General features: G+C 41.2%; 1 protein-coding gene across 4 annotated transcripts in view; it reads left to right on the top strand.

The window, feature by feature from the left end:
* Csnk1g1 (casein kinase 1 gamma 1) overlaps positions 1–13,790 on the top strand; it is a 135,994-nt gene that overhangs the window by 114,001 nt on the left and 8,203 nt on the right. For 2 of the 4 annotated variants that reach the window (XM_057766987.1, XM_057766989.1), the window contains 2 exons: positions 8,751–8,857; positions 11,901–11,924. In XM_057766987.1, coding sequence (XP_057622970.1) covers positions 8,751–8,857; positions 11,901–11,924 — 131 coding nt within the window. The remainder of the gene's footprint in view (positions 1–8,750; positions 8,858–11,900; positions 11,925–13,790) is intronic. The other 2 variants (XM_057766988.1, XM_057766990.1) reach the window with 1 other exon arrangement.

Consider the following 13,790-nt stretch of genomic DNA (forward strand, 5'->3'; position numbering starts at 1 on the left):
CTCTATTCTTTCCCAAGCTTTCTCAGGCTTTCTGTGGATATAGTTGTCCACACGTTGGGGGCCATTCTGTAATAGGAGCTGCGGACTGTGTTCCTGCCGCCCCAGCTCCTGGTCGCCTGGCTAGCTTATGCCCCGAAATAATAACACACACAAACTGTATTCTTTTAAACACTGCTTGGCCCATTATATCTAGCCTCTTCTCGGCTAACTCTCGCACCTGGACTAGCCCATTTCTAATAATGTGTGTAGCACCCCAAGGTGCGCTTACCGGGAAGATTCTAGCCTACGTCCATCCTGGGTCGGAGCTTCATCGCATGTGCCCCAGAGAGGAGAGCTATCGAATCTGAGCTCACTTCCTCTTCCTCCCAGCATTCTCTTCTGTTTACTCCACCCACGTATGTTCTAATCTATGAGGGCCAAACAGTTTCTTTATTTTTTAACCAATGACCTTCCTCCAACAATTGCTCAGTAAATTCTGCTTGTCTAGCATATACACATCGTTGGGTTCATTCCCTAATACTGTAGTAAATAATAAATAAATAAATACATATACACACACACACACATAAGACTTTGGATAGAACTAATGTTTTACCGTTAGTATATGAAAATTAATATAAAATAATTCTGTTTTAAAATTATTTTTTAAAGTTTGTTTGCATGTATATGTATCACACGTTCAGGTGCTTTGAGAACACAGAAAAGAGCACAAGATTCCCCGGAACCAGAGTTAAATGCAGTTGCAAGCTACTTTATGGGTGAGCGCTGGGAACTGAAATTGGGTCCTCGTGGGGAGCAGCAAGTGCTCTTAACCACTGAGTTATCTCTCCAGACAAACTTTTGGGTTTTTGTGACAAAGGGTCACATAGTCCTGACTGGCCTTGAAATTATTATGCAGCCAAGACTAACTGTGAACTCCTAATCTTCCTGCTTCTGTGACATGAATGGCACAATTATACACTACCACACTTGGCCAAAACTATGCTTTTTGCAAATCAGTACTATTTCTAAAGCAACAGATATCCCTGTGTTTTTTTTTTGTTGTTGTTGTTGTGTTTTGTTTTACTTTTGTTGTTGTTATTACTTGTCTTCCCTTTTTAAAATTTTGTTTGTTTTTTATTCATTTATTTATTTTTAAGGTTTATTTGTTGTATATGCCTGTATGCCAGAAGAGTGTACCAGATCTCATTATAGATGGCTGTGAACCACAATGTGGTTGCTGGGAACTGAACTCAGGACCTCTTAGAATAGCGGTCAATGCTCTTAACCTCTGAGCCATCTCTCTAGCCCCTTTTTTTCTTTCTGTTTTTGAGACAGGGTCTCACTATGTAGACCAGACTATCCTGGAACTCAGAATTCCACCATCTCTCCTATCCGTTACCTCTGCCTTCCAAGTGCTAGGAATAAAGACATTCACCACGAGGCCTGGCTTGGTTTCCCTTTGTTTTCAAAGCAGGATCTCTCTGTGTATTCCTCACTAGCCTCAGATTGCAGTCATCCAGCCTCTCCTGAGCTGAGATTACAGACATGCACTGCCATGTCAGGATATGTGTCTGCATTCTTTCACTTTGCAGAGGCACTTGGTGAAGTCTTCTGAGCCTAACCGGGAGAACCTACAGCCTTATCTCTCTTGGGTAGAGTGCAAATTGCCAACCTGAAGACCATGTTTTCTGATAAAGTATGGACATTTTGGTTTTAGCCTATTTAACTGTCAAGGCATCCTGGTTTCCATTTTTTAGTATTTCTCCAGATCTTCTGCCTTAAAGACCTAAATTCAAGAAGACAAAATACTTTTTGAAGACAAAACACTAACGGTATGGTGGCACCTTTAGTCCCAGCACTCAGGAGACAGAGGCAGGTTCATCTCTTTGAGTTTGAAGTCGGCCTGGTCTACATAGTGCGTTCCAGGACAACCAGAGCTGTGCAGTAAGAACCTATCTTGAACTGCTCCCTTCCCCCCAGGAAGCAGTTCGAGAACCACCTGTAGTCTCAGCTAGTCAGGCAGAAGGCAGGAGAAACAGTTGAGCTCAGGAATTTGAGGCCAGCTGGAACATTCTAACAAGACCCCATCTCAGAAAACAAAAAGGTGGCAGTTCCTCATACCTGTACAGTTCTTTATGATGCTTCAGATCTCTAGTGCACATCATACTTAACTGCCATATAATATTTGGTAGAGAATATGAACTTATTGGCCCTATACACACTTACAGAGAATGTGTATAGAGGTACGTGGAGGTAGACTTCAGCCCTGTCACAACAGTGCTGTTCTGTTGCACAGCTTGGTAGGAGTATTTATATATATACTGCAAACTTGAAGTAGGTTCATGTAATATCTGATAATCCCCAGATTTTTATTTTTTTTAATTTTTTTAAAGATTTATTTATGTATTTATTATATATACAGTGTTTTGTCTATCTGTATGCTTGCTGGCCAAAAGAGGACACCAGATCTCATTACAGATGGCTGTGAGCCACCATGTGGTTGCTGGGAATTGAACCCAGGACCTCTGGAAGAGCAGTCAGTGCTCTTAACCTCTGAGCCATCTCTCTAGCCCCAGATTTTTATTTTTTGAGACAGGGTCAGTCTGGCCTCAAACTTGCTATGTAACTGATGATGACCTTGAACTTCAGAGTCTTCTACCTCTGTCTCCTGAATGCCAGAATTATAGGCATGTGCCTCCATACCTAGTTTTATGTGGTACTTGGAGTCAAACCCAGGACTTTGTAACTGCTACACGAGTTTTCTACTAGCTAAGCAAAGGCCAATACATGTTATTTAAGATTTTCTTTGAGGTTGTTTTATTTTAATTTTTGGTTTTATTTCTCTGAAACAGGGTTTTACTATGAAGCCCATGGTAGCCTCTTTCTCTAGAGTGCCAGGGTTACAGAGAACTACCATGTGTTTCAGACATGTTTTAGATAAGTGTAAGGGTAGAGAGAGTAATGTTCCTTTTGTGCCTGATTTGTTTGAAATTATGTGTTTTTTGATTCAGGTAAAAATGTTGATTATAGGGGCTGGAGAGATGGCTCAGTGGTTAAGAGCACTAACTGCTCTTCCAGAGGTCTTGAGTTCAATTCCCAGCAACCACACAGTGGCTCACAACCATCTGTAATGAAATCTGGTGCCCTCTTCTGGCCTGCAGGGATACACGCCGATAAACACTGTTTACATAATAAATAAATATCAAAAAACTGTTTAAAAAATGTTGATTATAAAGTGAGAATAACCTCTTTCTTAGATTGCCTAAGGTCACTACTTGTAGGCCAAGTAGCAATTCATAGGGGGGAGAAATTATCAAGTATAAGACTTTATCATGACCTAGAGTCACAGGTAATTTTCCGTAGTGACTCTTACTAGGAATTCTTTCGTGTTAGTAGAATTGAAGAGATAGGTAGATAAGTATGCTAGGGTAACCTCGAATTCCCTCTGTAGCTGGCTGCACACCTCTAATCCTCCTGCCTGAGACACTTAAATGCTAACATTAGCCAAGACATCTTAAATGACACTTTGTCTAGTTTCTTAATTGTTAATAAGAATCAGTTATTCAGAGGCTGGAGAGATGACTCAGTAGTTAAGAGCACTGACTGTTCTTCCAGAGGACCCCAGTTCAATTCCCAGCTCAGAGCTGCCTGGAACTCTAGTTCCAGGGATCTGACACTCACACATAGGCAAACACCAATGCAAACACCCCTTCTCCCCCAAAAAAGAATCAGTGATTCAGGGCTGGAGATATGGTTCAGTTATGGTGCTTTCCTAGAACACACACAGCCTTTGATTTACTCCCCAGTGCTGCAAAAACGAATGAATGAATGAATGAATGAATATTTCAGGTGATTGCTTTCATGTGTATCCATTGTGCTCATAGAATAAGCTACTTACCAGTATTAACAGTTAAGTATGCTAGAAAATACATCCACATGTCAGGCATTGGTGGTATGCACCTTTAATCCCAACTCTTGGAGGTGAAGCAGAGGCAGAGGAATCTGAGTTGAAGGCCAGCCTGGTCTACAGAGTGAGTTCCAGGATGGTCAGGACTGTTACACAGAGAGACCCTATCATGAAGAAACAAAACAAAAAAGGAGGGAAGGAGGGAGAGAGAGGGGGAGGGAGGGAAGGAGAGAGGGGGAGGGAGGGAAGGAGAGAGGAAGAGGGAGAGGGAGAGGGAGAGGGAGGGAGGGAGGGAGGGAGAGAGAGAGAGAGAGAGAGAGAGAGAGAGAGAGAGAGAGAGAGAGAGAGAGAGAGAGAGAGAGAGAGAGAGAGGAGAGAAAGCTATGGCTCACAGTCACTTAACCTTCTCAGCCTTTTTTATACATTGGGCTTCCCCCGTCTTCTATTTTTAAATTTTTGAATCTACAGAAAGTTGGGACTATCCTTAGACTCCATTAAGAAGAAATTGTTAAGATTCTGCCATATTTACTTTAATTTTGTGTGCTTGCATGTGTATGTGCCTGTGTGTATGTGTGTTTGCTTTCCAGACTGTTTGGAAGTTCAAGCAGTACATCTTAGTCCTGCATACTTCTACCTACATCTCCTAAGAACAAATACATTCTTTCATATAAGCAGTAAGTCCATTGCCTTCTTCCAAGAAAATTAATACTTTCATAAACAATATCTAACAGCCCAAATTCCAGTTGTCCTTAAATTTTTATAGTGTAAAGAATCTAACAAAGATTCCTGCATTCCGTTGATTGTTTTGCCTCTTCTGTCTCTTTCAGTCCTTTAATCTCTCTCTGCTTTGTTTGTTTATTTTGGTTTGTTTTAAGACCGTCTTACCTTGTAGTCTATGCTAACCCACATCTCACTGTATAGCTGAGTCTAGCCTCCAGCTCATGGTGGTCCTTTGTTTCTGCCTCCTGAGACGTGGAATTTGAGGTGATTACCACCATGCCTAATTCCTTAGTCTCTTTTAAACCGACCTCTTTTTCCCCCCTGCATGAATAAGTGTGCCTAGTGTGCCTGGGACTCTGTGAGGTCAGAAGAGGGCAACAGATCCCTTGAAACTGGAGTTATAGGTTATTGTGAGCCACAGTGTAGGCATAGAAAATAAACCCAGGTCCTTAATAGTTAACAGCAACAGATACTTCAGTTGAGTCATCTACACTTTAGTCCCCTTTGATCAGTGTCAGTATTAAACCAGTGGGTTTTTTTTAAGGGTTTTTATAACATGGTCCTTTTCGAAGAGTCCAAGTCAGCTGTCTTATACAATATTTCATGTCCTGGATTTGTCTAATTTTTGAAATTGTGATTACATTCAGAAGAAACCTGTTTGAGAGGTGAAAACACTGTGTTGTGATAGCACAATGTTAGACTAACGTGTCCACTAATCACAGATACTAAATTTGGTCACTAGCAGAAATTTGAGTCTTCCTCAGGTAAGTCCAGATTTAATGTTTTATTATAATTTTCTCACTCATGTCTTATTAACAAGAAAAAGGCCAGGCATGATATTCTTTTTTTTTTTTTTTTTTCGAGACAGGGTTTCTCTGTGGCTTTGGAGCCTGTCCTGGAACTAGCTCTGTAGACCAGGCTGGTCTCAAACTCACAGAGATCCGCCTGCCTCTGCCTCCCAAGTGCTGGGATTAAAGGCGTGCGCCACCGTCGCCCGGCTCCCCAGGCATGATATTCTATACCTCTCATAATCCTACCTCTGTGAAGGCTGAGGCAGGAGCAGTGCTGTGAATTTATATAATGCCATGAGTTTATGTAGCATAGGCTATATAGTGGCTGCCAGAGCAGGCCTATAGCACCTTGTGTCCCTCATGCAAAGAAAAAAGAAAAGAAGGGGGGAAAAGCCCAGTAATTTTTTTTCTTATAGAAATAATGGTGGTTATACATTACAAGTAGGTAGAAGGTAGCATTCACTCTGCCTGCCCCAAAGATAGTTAACATTTCCTCCTGCTTTCCTTTTTATGATTTTATGATTTAGGAAATTTTGGCAAATTAGCTGCTAGTAAGTACCCCATAGTTTAGGAAAATAAGAGTATCAGTAAGATGAATCGTTTTTTATTTTGCTTTGTTTTATTTTGTTTTGTCTTTTGAGACATGGTTTCTCTGTGTAGCCATGGCCATCCTGTAACTCATTCTGGAGACCAGGTTGACCTCGAATTCCCAGAGATCTGCCTGCCTCTGTCACCCAGGTACTGGGATTAAAAGCATGTACCAACACTCCCAGCTTAGATGAATATTTTTTGAGCCATTACTGTGTTTCATGGCTCTGGACCAAACACTTACTGTGGCGTATCTGCATGGTGACCCCATCAGGATAAACAACACCGTTTCCCCATTTTACAGAGTAGGAAACTGGGGTACAGAAAGAGTGATTTAAGATTTATTGGTTTATTTTATGTGCATTGGTGTTTTGCCTGTATGTATGTCTGTGTGAGGGTGTCAGATTCCCTGGAACTGGAGTGACAGACAACAGCTGTGAGCTGCTATGTGGGTTCTGGGAATTGAACCTGGGTCCTCTGGAAGAACAACCAGTGCTACTAACTGCTGAGCCATCTCTCCAGTTCCTGCTGCCTTATTTTAGAATGCAGTTCTTACTATTTCCTATTTCCTCTCTCTCTCTCTCTCTCTCTCTCTCTCTCTCTCTCTCTCTCTCTTTCTATATATATATATAGATAGATAGATAGATAGATAGATAGATAGATAGATAGATATAGATATAGATATAGATATAGATATATAGATATACAAGATATCTCCTATCCATTCCATATGTGATCCTCACATCAGTCTGTAAGAACAGTCTCAAATAGATGAAGTTATTACCCAATAGCATAAACTATCTGAACCATTTATCCTATTTTGTGGTTCTCTCCCATGTTTCAGCCAAGATCTTTAACAGCAGAGTGGTTTGTGCAAGGTCCCTTTTCCCACTCCCCAGCACCCACATAAACAGGAATCATGTGCTGAAAATGAAACCAGGTTCCAGAAGCAACTGCACAAGCAAGAGAAGCCTGATCAGGTCCACATGAACCAGATGACAGGAATGAGAGCCATCACTTACAGTTCGGGGACCATCAGTGAGAAGTGGGATGACAGTGAACCTGAAATAAAAGCCATTGAAATAAGACTGGTTTTCCAAGGAAATTTTTCCTTACCATCTTCCTTCTCAACAGAGAGGAATGTAGCAGTCTTTTTGATTGGATAACTTCAAACCAGTGACCAAAGCCATGAAGAAATTTCTGAAGGAAAGTGTGATTATTTATGGTTTATTTTTGAGAATTTATTTTAAGTCATCATCACCTAAAGTACATAATTATGTAGTACAATAAACTGAGAGTAGTGGTCCACCATGGTCAGGGGAGCAAATGAGTCAGTTAGCCTTTAGAAGTCAACTGTGTAGGGTTTGGGAGGGGTTGCTGTTGTTGTTTGCTTGTTTGTTTTTCAAGATAGCCCTAGCTGTCCTGGAACTCACTCTGTAGACCATGCCTGCCCCAAACTCATAAAGATTTGCCTTCTGCCTCCCAAGTGATGAGATTAGAGGCATGTGCCACCGCCACCACTGCCTGACTCTATTATTTTTTTTTAATACAGAACTATATACATTTTTGGAAAATGAAAGAATCTGTGGACAGACACAAGTAAAAGCCATAAAAGCCCACAGACCCTAACTTAACCCTTGGTTAAGTCATTTTGTAGTGTTCCCATCCATTAAAAGAGAATAATTGGGATTGGGGTTGGGGTCAGCAAGCTGGCATAATAGGTAAATGCACCTGATACCAAACCTGATAACCTAAGCTCAGTAGCCAGTAAACACATAATAGAAGGAGAGAGCCACTAGGAGGTTATCTCCAGCCTCCACATACACACTGTGGCACTTGGGACTGCCCCTTTAACACATACATACACATAAGTATAATTTGTTTCATTTTGTTTTAAGTAATTGAGCCAGGGAGATAAGTCAGTTGGAAAGTACTTAGTGCCAGCATGGGCACCTGAGTTGGAACACTAGAATTTATTGTTTGTTTGTTGGGTGTTTTGTTTGTGTGTTTGTTTGTTTCAAGTCAGGGTTTTCCTGTGTAGCCTTGGCTGTCCTGGAATTTGCTCTGTAGACCAGGCTGGCCTCGAACTCAGAGATCTACCTGCCTCTGCCTCCCTAGTGCTGGAATTAAAGTTGTGTGCCACCACCTCCCAGCTTGTTTGTTGGTTTTTGTTTTTGTTTTGTATTTTTCAAGGCAGCTAGTGATAGCCTGTCTCTGGTAATCCCAGCCCTGGAGAAGTGGAGGTTTAGGAATTTCTGGGTTTCACTGGCCAGCCAGTCTAACCTAATCAGCAAGCTGCTTGTCTCAGTGAGAGACCCTTTCCCAAAGTAAGGTGGGAAATTCCCGAAGAATGACACCAATGTTCAACCTTTGACCTGCATGGTTGTATGTATACACATGTACCCTCACACACACATGCACACATGAATACATACAAATACTTGTGACATATTAAGTAAGGAAATTGTAAGGATTATATTCATGTACATACATACAGTATAATAGAGTGCTAAGCACAAAGGCACTCAATATGAAACTAATTATCATTTTGTATGATCATATCGTTAAGTGTTCTGACATGATATACGTCTAAGAACCCTTCCTAAATCAGGAGTGTTCCCTTAACCCAAGTAAGCATACATTCCTCACTTACTCTGCCTGGCTAATACCTATGTGTGAGACCTAATCTCTCTTAATCTACTCTGGTGGAGGCAGGAACTTCATACAACCATGATACTTATCTCAGACTGTCTCTGTTTCAGGTGGTTAGCTCAACCAATGGAGAGCTGAATGTTGATGACCCCACTGGAGCTCACTCAAATGCACCAATCACAGCTCATGCCGAGGTGGAGGTAGTGGAGGAAGCTAAGTACGTTCATCTTCCAAAGGGTTTGTCTCATAATGGGTTGGAAACTTTATTCTATCTCCTATGTGCTGCCCATCACAGACTGGATTCTCCATGCTTGTGTCCATATCCACAGCTTTCTTCTTCCGAGGTGGTTTTTGTTGTTGTTATTTTGTTTTGTTTTTTGTTTTTGCATGGTGCATTAAGGCTGCTGCCACCCTTAGCACTGATTTCTGGGCAGATAGTTATATTTTTCTAGGCTGCATTGGGCAAAAGACATCGTGAACTAAAAACCTGATGTGAAAGCTACCATAGATAGTAGCCATGATCTTCTTGGAGGCTTAGAGCTTCTTGCTCCCTATGGGTAACAGACCAGGAGTGTTAAATCGTGGGCCCTGGAGTATAGCATCACATTTCTGTTGTCACCTAACCACTCCAGACGGGTGGTCCTGAGTAACAGGGCTTGGGATACATTTTGCTGTACAATCTGGGCTCAGAAAAACTAAGTAATTTTCAGGCAAGATAATTGTGTTTGTAAATATAAAAATCTTGGGATAGCAAAGTGACCCTAATCCCAAGAAAGCAAGGCAGTTCCTCACTTCCTCTTCTGCTTCTCCTGCATGTTTATGTCTTGCTGTGCTCTCCCACTAGCCCATTGGTGCTTTCTGCATGGTCTGTGTTTAAACTCTGAGATTTTGGGGCTGGAAGGTGATGCTGATGCTGCTGTACAAATAGCATTTCTACCACTTCTTTTCCTTTTCCCCCATCCCAAACTCAGATCCAGGTTTAAACTTCAAGAAGACATCAGGTAGGGAAAGCTAGAGAAACATGAGTCACTAACTATAGCTAGCCCTGACAGGGATGACCTTTCTTTTAAGCTCTTTGAGAACATTCACTATCCCATTAATGTGTTCTCTCGGGCAAACAACATATTTTTAGTACAAGCCAAGACATAATTACACCTCTGGGCATCAGTCAGGGTCGCCAAGCTGAACTTCAGTCTTTTTCCAGATGGTTGTACTCCTGCCCATCTATTTAGTAAGCTCACTTGACCTTTAGGAAGTCTTTCCTACTTAACAGATAGAAAAGTTAATGAGCATGACTTTAGCTCTATCTTGTTGATACCTGTAGACAAGGGAGGTGGTGCCAGGAGGAGACTGTTTTAGGAATTAAACACACTTCTCCTCAAGAGCTTGGGAGATTTTAATTATATGCTTATTTTTTTCATTCTCAATAAATTATATAATAGTCCCACTTTCTGAACTCTCACTTTGGAATCTCCTAGAATATGTTAGAAAATACTGATGCTTCTGTATGGACCCAGAAATTTGAGGTTAATTTATTAGTATCTGGCCTGATAATAAAAATATTTAAAAGTTTGGGGAATTCTAACATGCAGCCAAAACTGGGAACTACCACACTCTGCATGCTCTGATCTTGAAAGAGGGCTTTACCTTTTCCCACCCCACCCCAACTTACTCCCCATTTCACATTTGTACCTATTCTTTTTAGAATTCAGATATGGATCTAATACTATATTTTGAGCACCATGCTCGTAGGAACTTTAGTCTTAGGCCCTAAACAGATTTATATTTTGGACCTATTCATTTCATTCTGGTAAATGTATACACTGTGTGTGAGTGTGGTGTTTGTGTTCAATGTGAAAGATAAAAAAGATTTCTTTCATACAAAAAGAGTTCAGTCAGTGTGTTCTGTCTGTCGTATTCTAAATACTAGAATATAAAGAGAGGTTAAAGTCTTCCCATTTAGCAGAAAGGACCATTATACCTCTTGCCTCCAGCTCCAGGTTTAGGCCCTCTGAAAAGTGTAGAAACTAAAAGAGAGCAGTTGTCTTGACCAAATGTCACTCAATTCCTTGCTTGAGCATTTTGTATACTGGTTCTGGTAGTGATTTCATGAGCTACCAATCTGTCTTGCCTAGGTAACTATCGGCTCAGCCTTGTGCATATGGTGTGTATATATAGGGGATAAGGACACAGTTGTCATATATCCACTAGATCACTTCCATGGAAAAGTCAAAGCTAAAGAGATGAGGTGTCCCAAACAATCCCTCATTACACACAGCTATGATGCCATTTGTTCATGTAGCTTGTCGATGGGATGAGGAGGGCTGTTGCTTATATTGTAGTTACCTCAAGTACAGGGAAAGTCTGAAATCTTTACCTCCAAGCTTTTGGTTTTAGGTTCCCTTTCACATCTTGTTAAAACAAAAAAATTACAACAAAATCACAGGATGACGGTTTTGATCAGTGTAAAAAAGTGGACACTTGATTTCCCTTTTCTTCTAAGTACAAGACACTTTTGTTAAAGTGTGGTTGGAGAATGGTGAGGGCAGATGACTTTTAGGTCAAATTTTGTGATAGTAAAAGTATAAGAATTTTTATTATCTATACTTTGGTGGTATCTTGATGATTGTGGACTCAGTTTCACCTGAGAATTAGTATGATCAGAATTTAGGTCCTTCTTTAGTATAGTAGTTATTTCCAAACAGTGAACTCCCTCTGTTTCATCTTCTAATACGATAGAGTATCTCTTAAACTTTTCCTGTCTCTAAGAAGAGCTAAGTGCTAGCTGCTGCTTTTTGAATTGGTATATGAAAGTTAGCTAAGCGTTGTCTAAGACCTTGTATGGGAACCAGATGATGGTTCAGCCTTGATACTTGAGTTCTTACAGGCCAGGTCACTTGCTCCTTCCCCTACTGCCTTCCTGGAAGTTGCCCTGGAAAGCCTACCCTGAGGCTTCCACCAGCTCTTTCTGTTTTGCATCCTCTGAGATGCAGCTCCCACACTGATATTCCTGTCAGGCTTCTGCCTCCTGTTAAACGTGAAGATCGATCAAATGGCCTGCTCAGCCTCCCTCAGCAGGAGGAAACTAAACACAGACACATACTGCATGTTTGCATGCATGTTCACGGGGAGTCTCTTCCATCTCATCCGTGGACTAATCTCTCTCTCTCTCTCTCTCTCTCTCTCTCTCTCTCTCTCTCTCTCTCTCTCTCTCTCTCTCTCTCTCTCTCTCTATGTTTTTCTCTTTGTATATTCTGTAGCTGCCTGAAAATGCTCAACCTGTGGTGAGTCCCTCTCTCCAGTCCACATGCAAGGGGAGTGGACCTGACTAGACTGGGATTGGCAAAGCGTTAGAAATACTGAATGAATTCCTTATGTCTTAGCCACCCAGACTGGGGAAATTAGGTCTACAAGGCGGGGTGGGTTAGGCCTGTACCCCAAAATCAATCTTTTCCTTCTTTTCTTTCAATCCCACCTCATTTATCGCTGCACCCTTCTATCAGAAATGATCTCACAATATCCAAACTTACCTATTTTTTTTAAGATGAGTAAACTTCTTCTTCTAATTTTTTTTCTCCCAAGTTATGAATAGTACTATCAGAAAGAGAGGGCCCAAGATTAGAAAGATAAGGTTTTAGATGTTTCAATAACCACAAAACAGTATTATCACCAGATAATCAGTCTCACCTTTGGCAACTTGGTTTGTAATAGGAATAGTCTGTTTGGAGGTAGTAAGTGCCTTGTTGATTTCATTAGTTTTTCATCTATAGCAAGAGTCTCTAAAAAAGGAGAACTCCTTGAAGGAAAGATCAACACTTTGGTGTTGATTGAACATTGCTGGGTTTTTTGTTTGTTTGTTTGTTTGTTCCCTTTATTCTTTGATGAAAGAATAGTAGGCTAAGTAAGAGTTGACTTGGTTGACAGGGATATGGGAGCCTGTCTTTTCTTCCAGAAAAGGCTTCTTTAATACAGATGTGGACATACGGGAATGCGGAAGGAAAATCCCTGAAAGATTCATGTTGGTGGCAGTTTGTAACCCTCCCACACTGTACACATTAGGTTATATTCTATGCTATGATAATAGCCTGCTGGATTCTGATTACTTCATTTTGAAAAATTCTCTTCAGTAATTGGATTGGACCTTGATTTCTGGTTATCTAAGCCAAATTGTCCAGGGGGTTTGCCTAGGAATAGATATGTTTTGAAGATAACAGTGGGTTTTATGGCAATAGAATAGGGTTTCAAAGAGGAAATTTGGCCTATTCATGTGTCTGTGTAATCTAATGTTGTCATGGTCTCTTTTTTTTCCTGTGAGGTGTCAGTCACATGATCCCAATTGCAACTACTTTAGGTCTTACTATACTCACTCAACCTTGTGCCTAGAACTCAGGGACCTGGGGTGACCGAGAGGAGCAGGGCAAGTGAAGGGAAGGCCCTGCCTGAGACTAGGAAGCATGTGCATGTGGAAGGACAAGGACAAAGCAAGGACGTCTACAGATTCCTCACGCTACTCCCAAAAGGCTGAGAGGGGAGGCATCACTGTGAATTCTCAAGGAAGACTTTAGACACAGCAGGACTTGGGCCAGTTTAGTGCAGAGGAGGAGAAAAGAATGTGGTAAAGAAGGGAAACAGAAGAGTGCCAAGATGACATGGTACAGGATGATAGGAAGGAGTGATGGGTCAGGTGGGGAGAATCCTGGATCAGCTTGGGCTCTAATTTGTGAAGGATTTCTGGTCACTTAAAGGAGCAACTGAAAGGGAACCTAAAACACAAAGGGAGTACTCTGTTCTGAGAGGAACATATCTGTATAGAGTTAGTCAGTGGACTTGGCCTCAAGTCCAGATCCTTTTGCTGGTGGTCACCATAAAAATCAAAGCCTTTAAGAACAGATTGTAAGGCTTCCTTCTTTGTTGGTGGAATTAAAAGCGTCTACTCCTGCTGAAGCCATATAGGGCTCTAAATGCAAAATATGGCCGCCGTTCCTCTGAATGGCAGCTGCTACTCATATGCTCTAGTGATTCAGCAGGAGCACATGCTAGTTCCTGTGAACTGTCCAAGAGAATCCATTGGGCATTCAGGAATGGGCCCAGTGTTTCAGATTTGGTTTTGGAGTTTGGTTTTGTTTTTTGTTTTAGGTTTTTTTTTGTTT

The sequence above is a fragment of the Chionomys nivalis genome, chromosome 4 (assembly GCF_950005125.1).
Source record: "Chionomys nivalis chromosome 4, mChiNiv1.1, whole genome shotgun sequence".
Taxonomy (NCBI): domain Eukaryota; kingdom Metazoa; phylum Chordata; class Mammalia; order Rodentia; family Cricetidae; genus Chionomys; species Chionomys nivalis.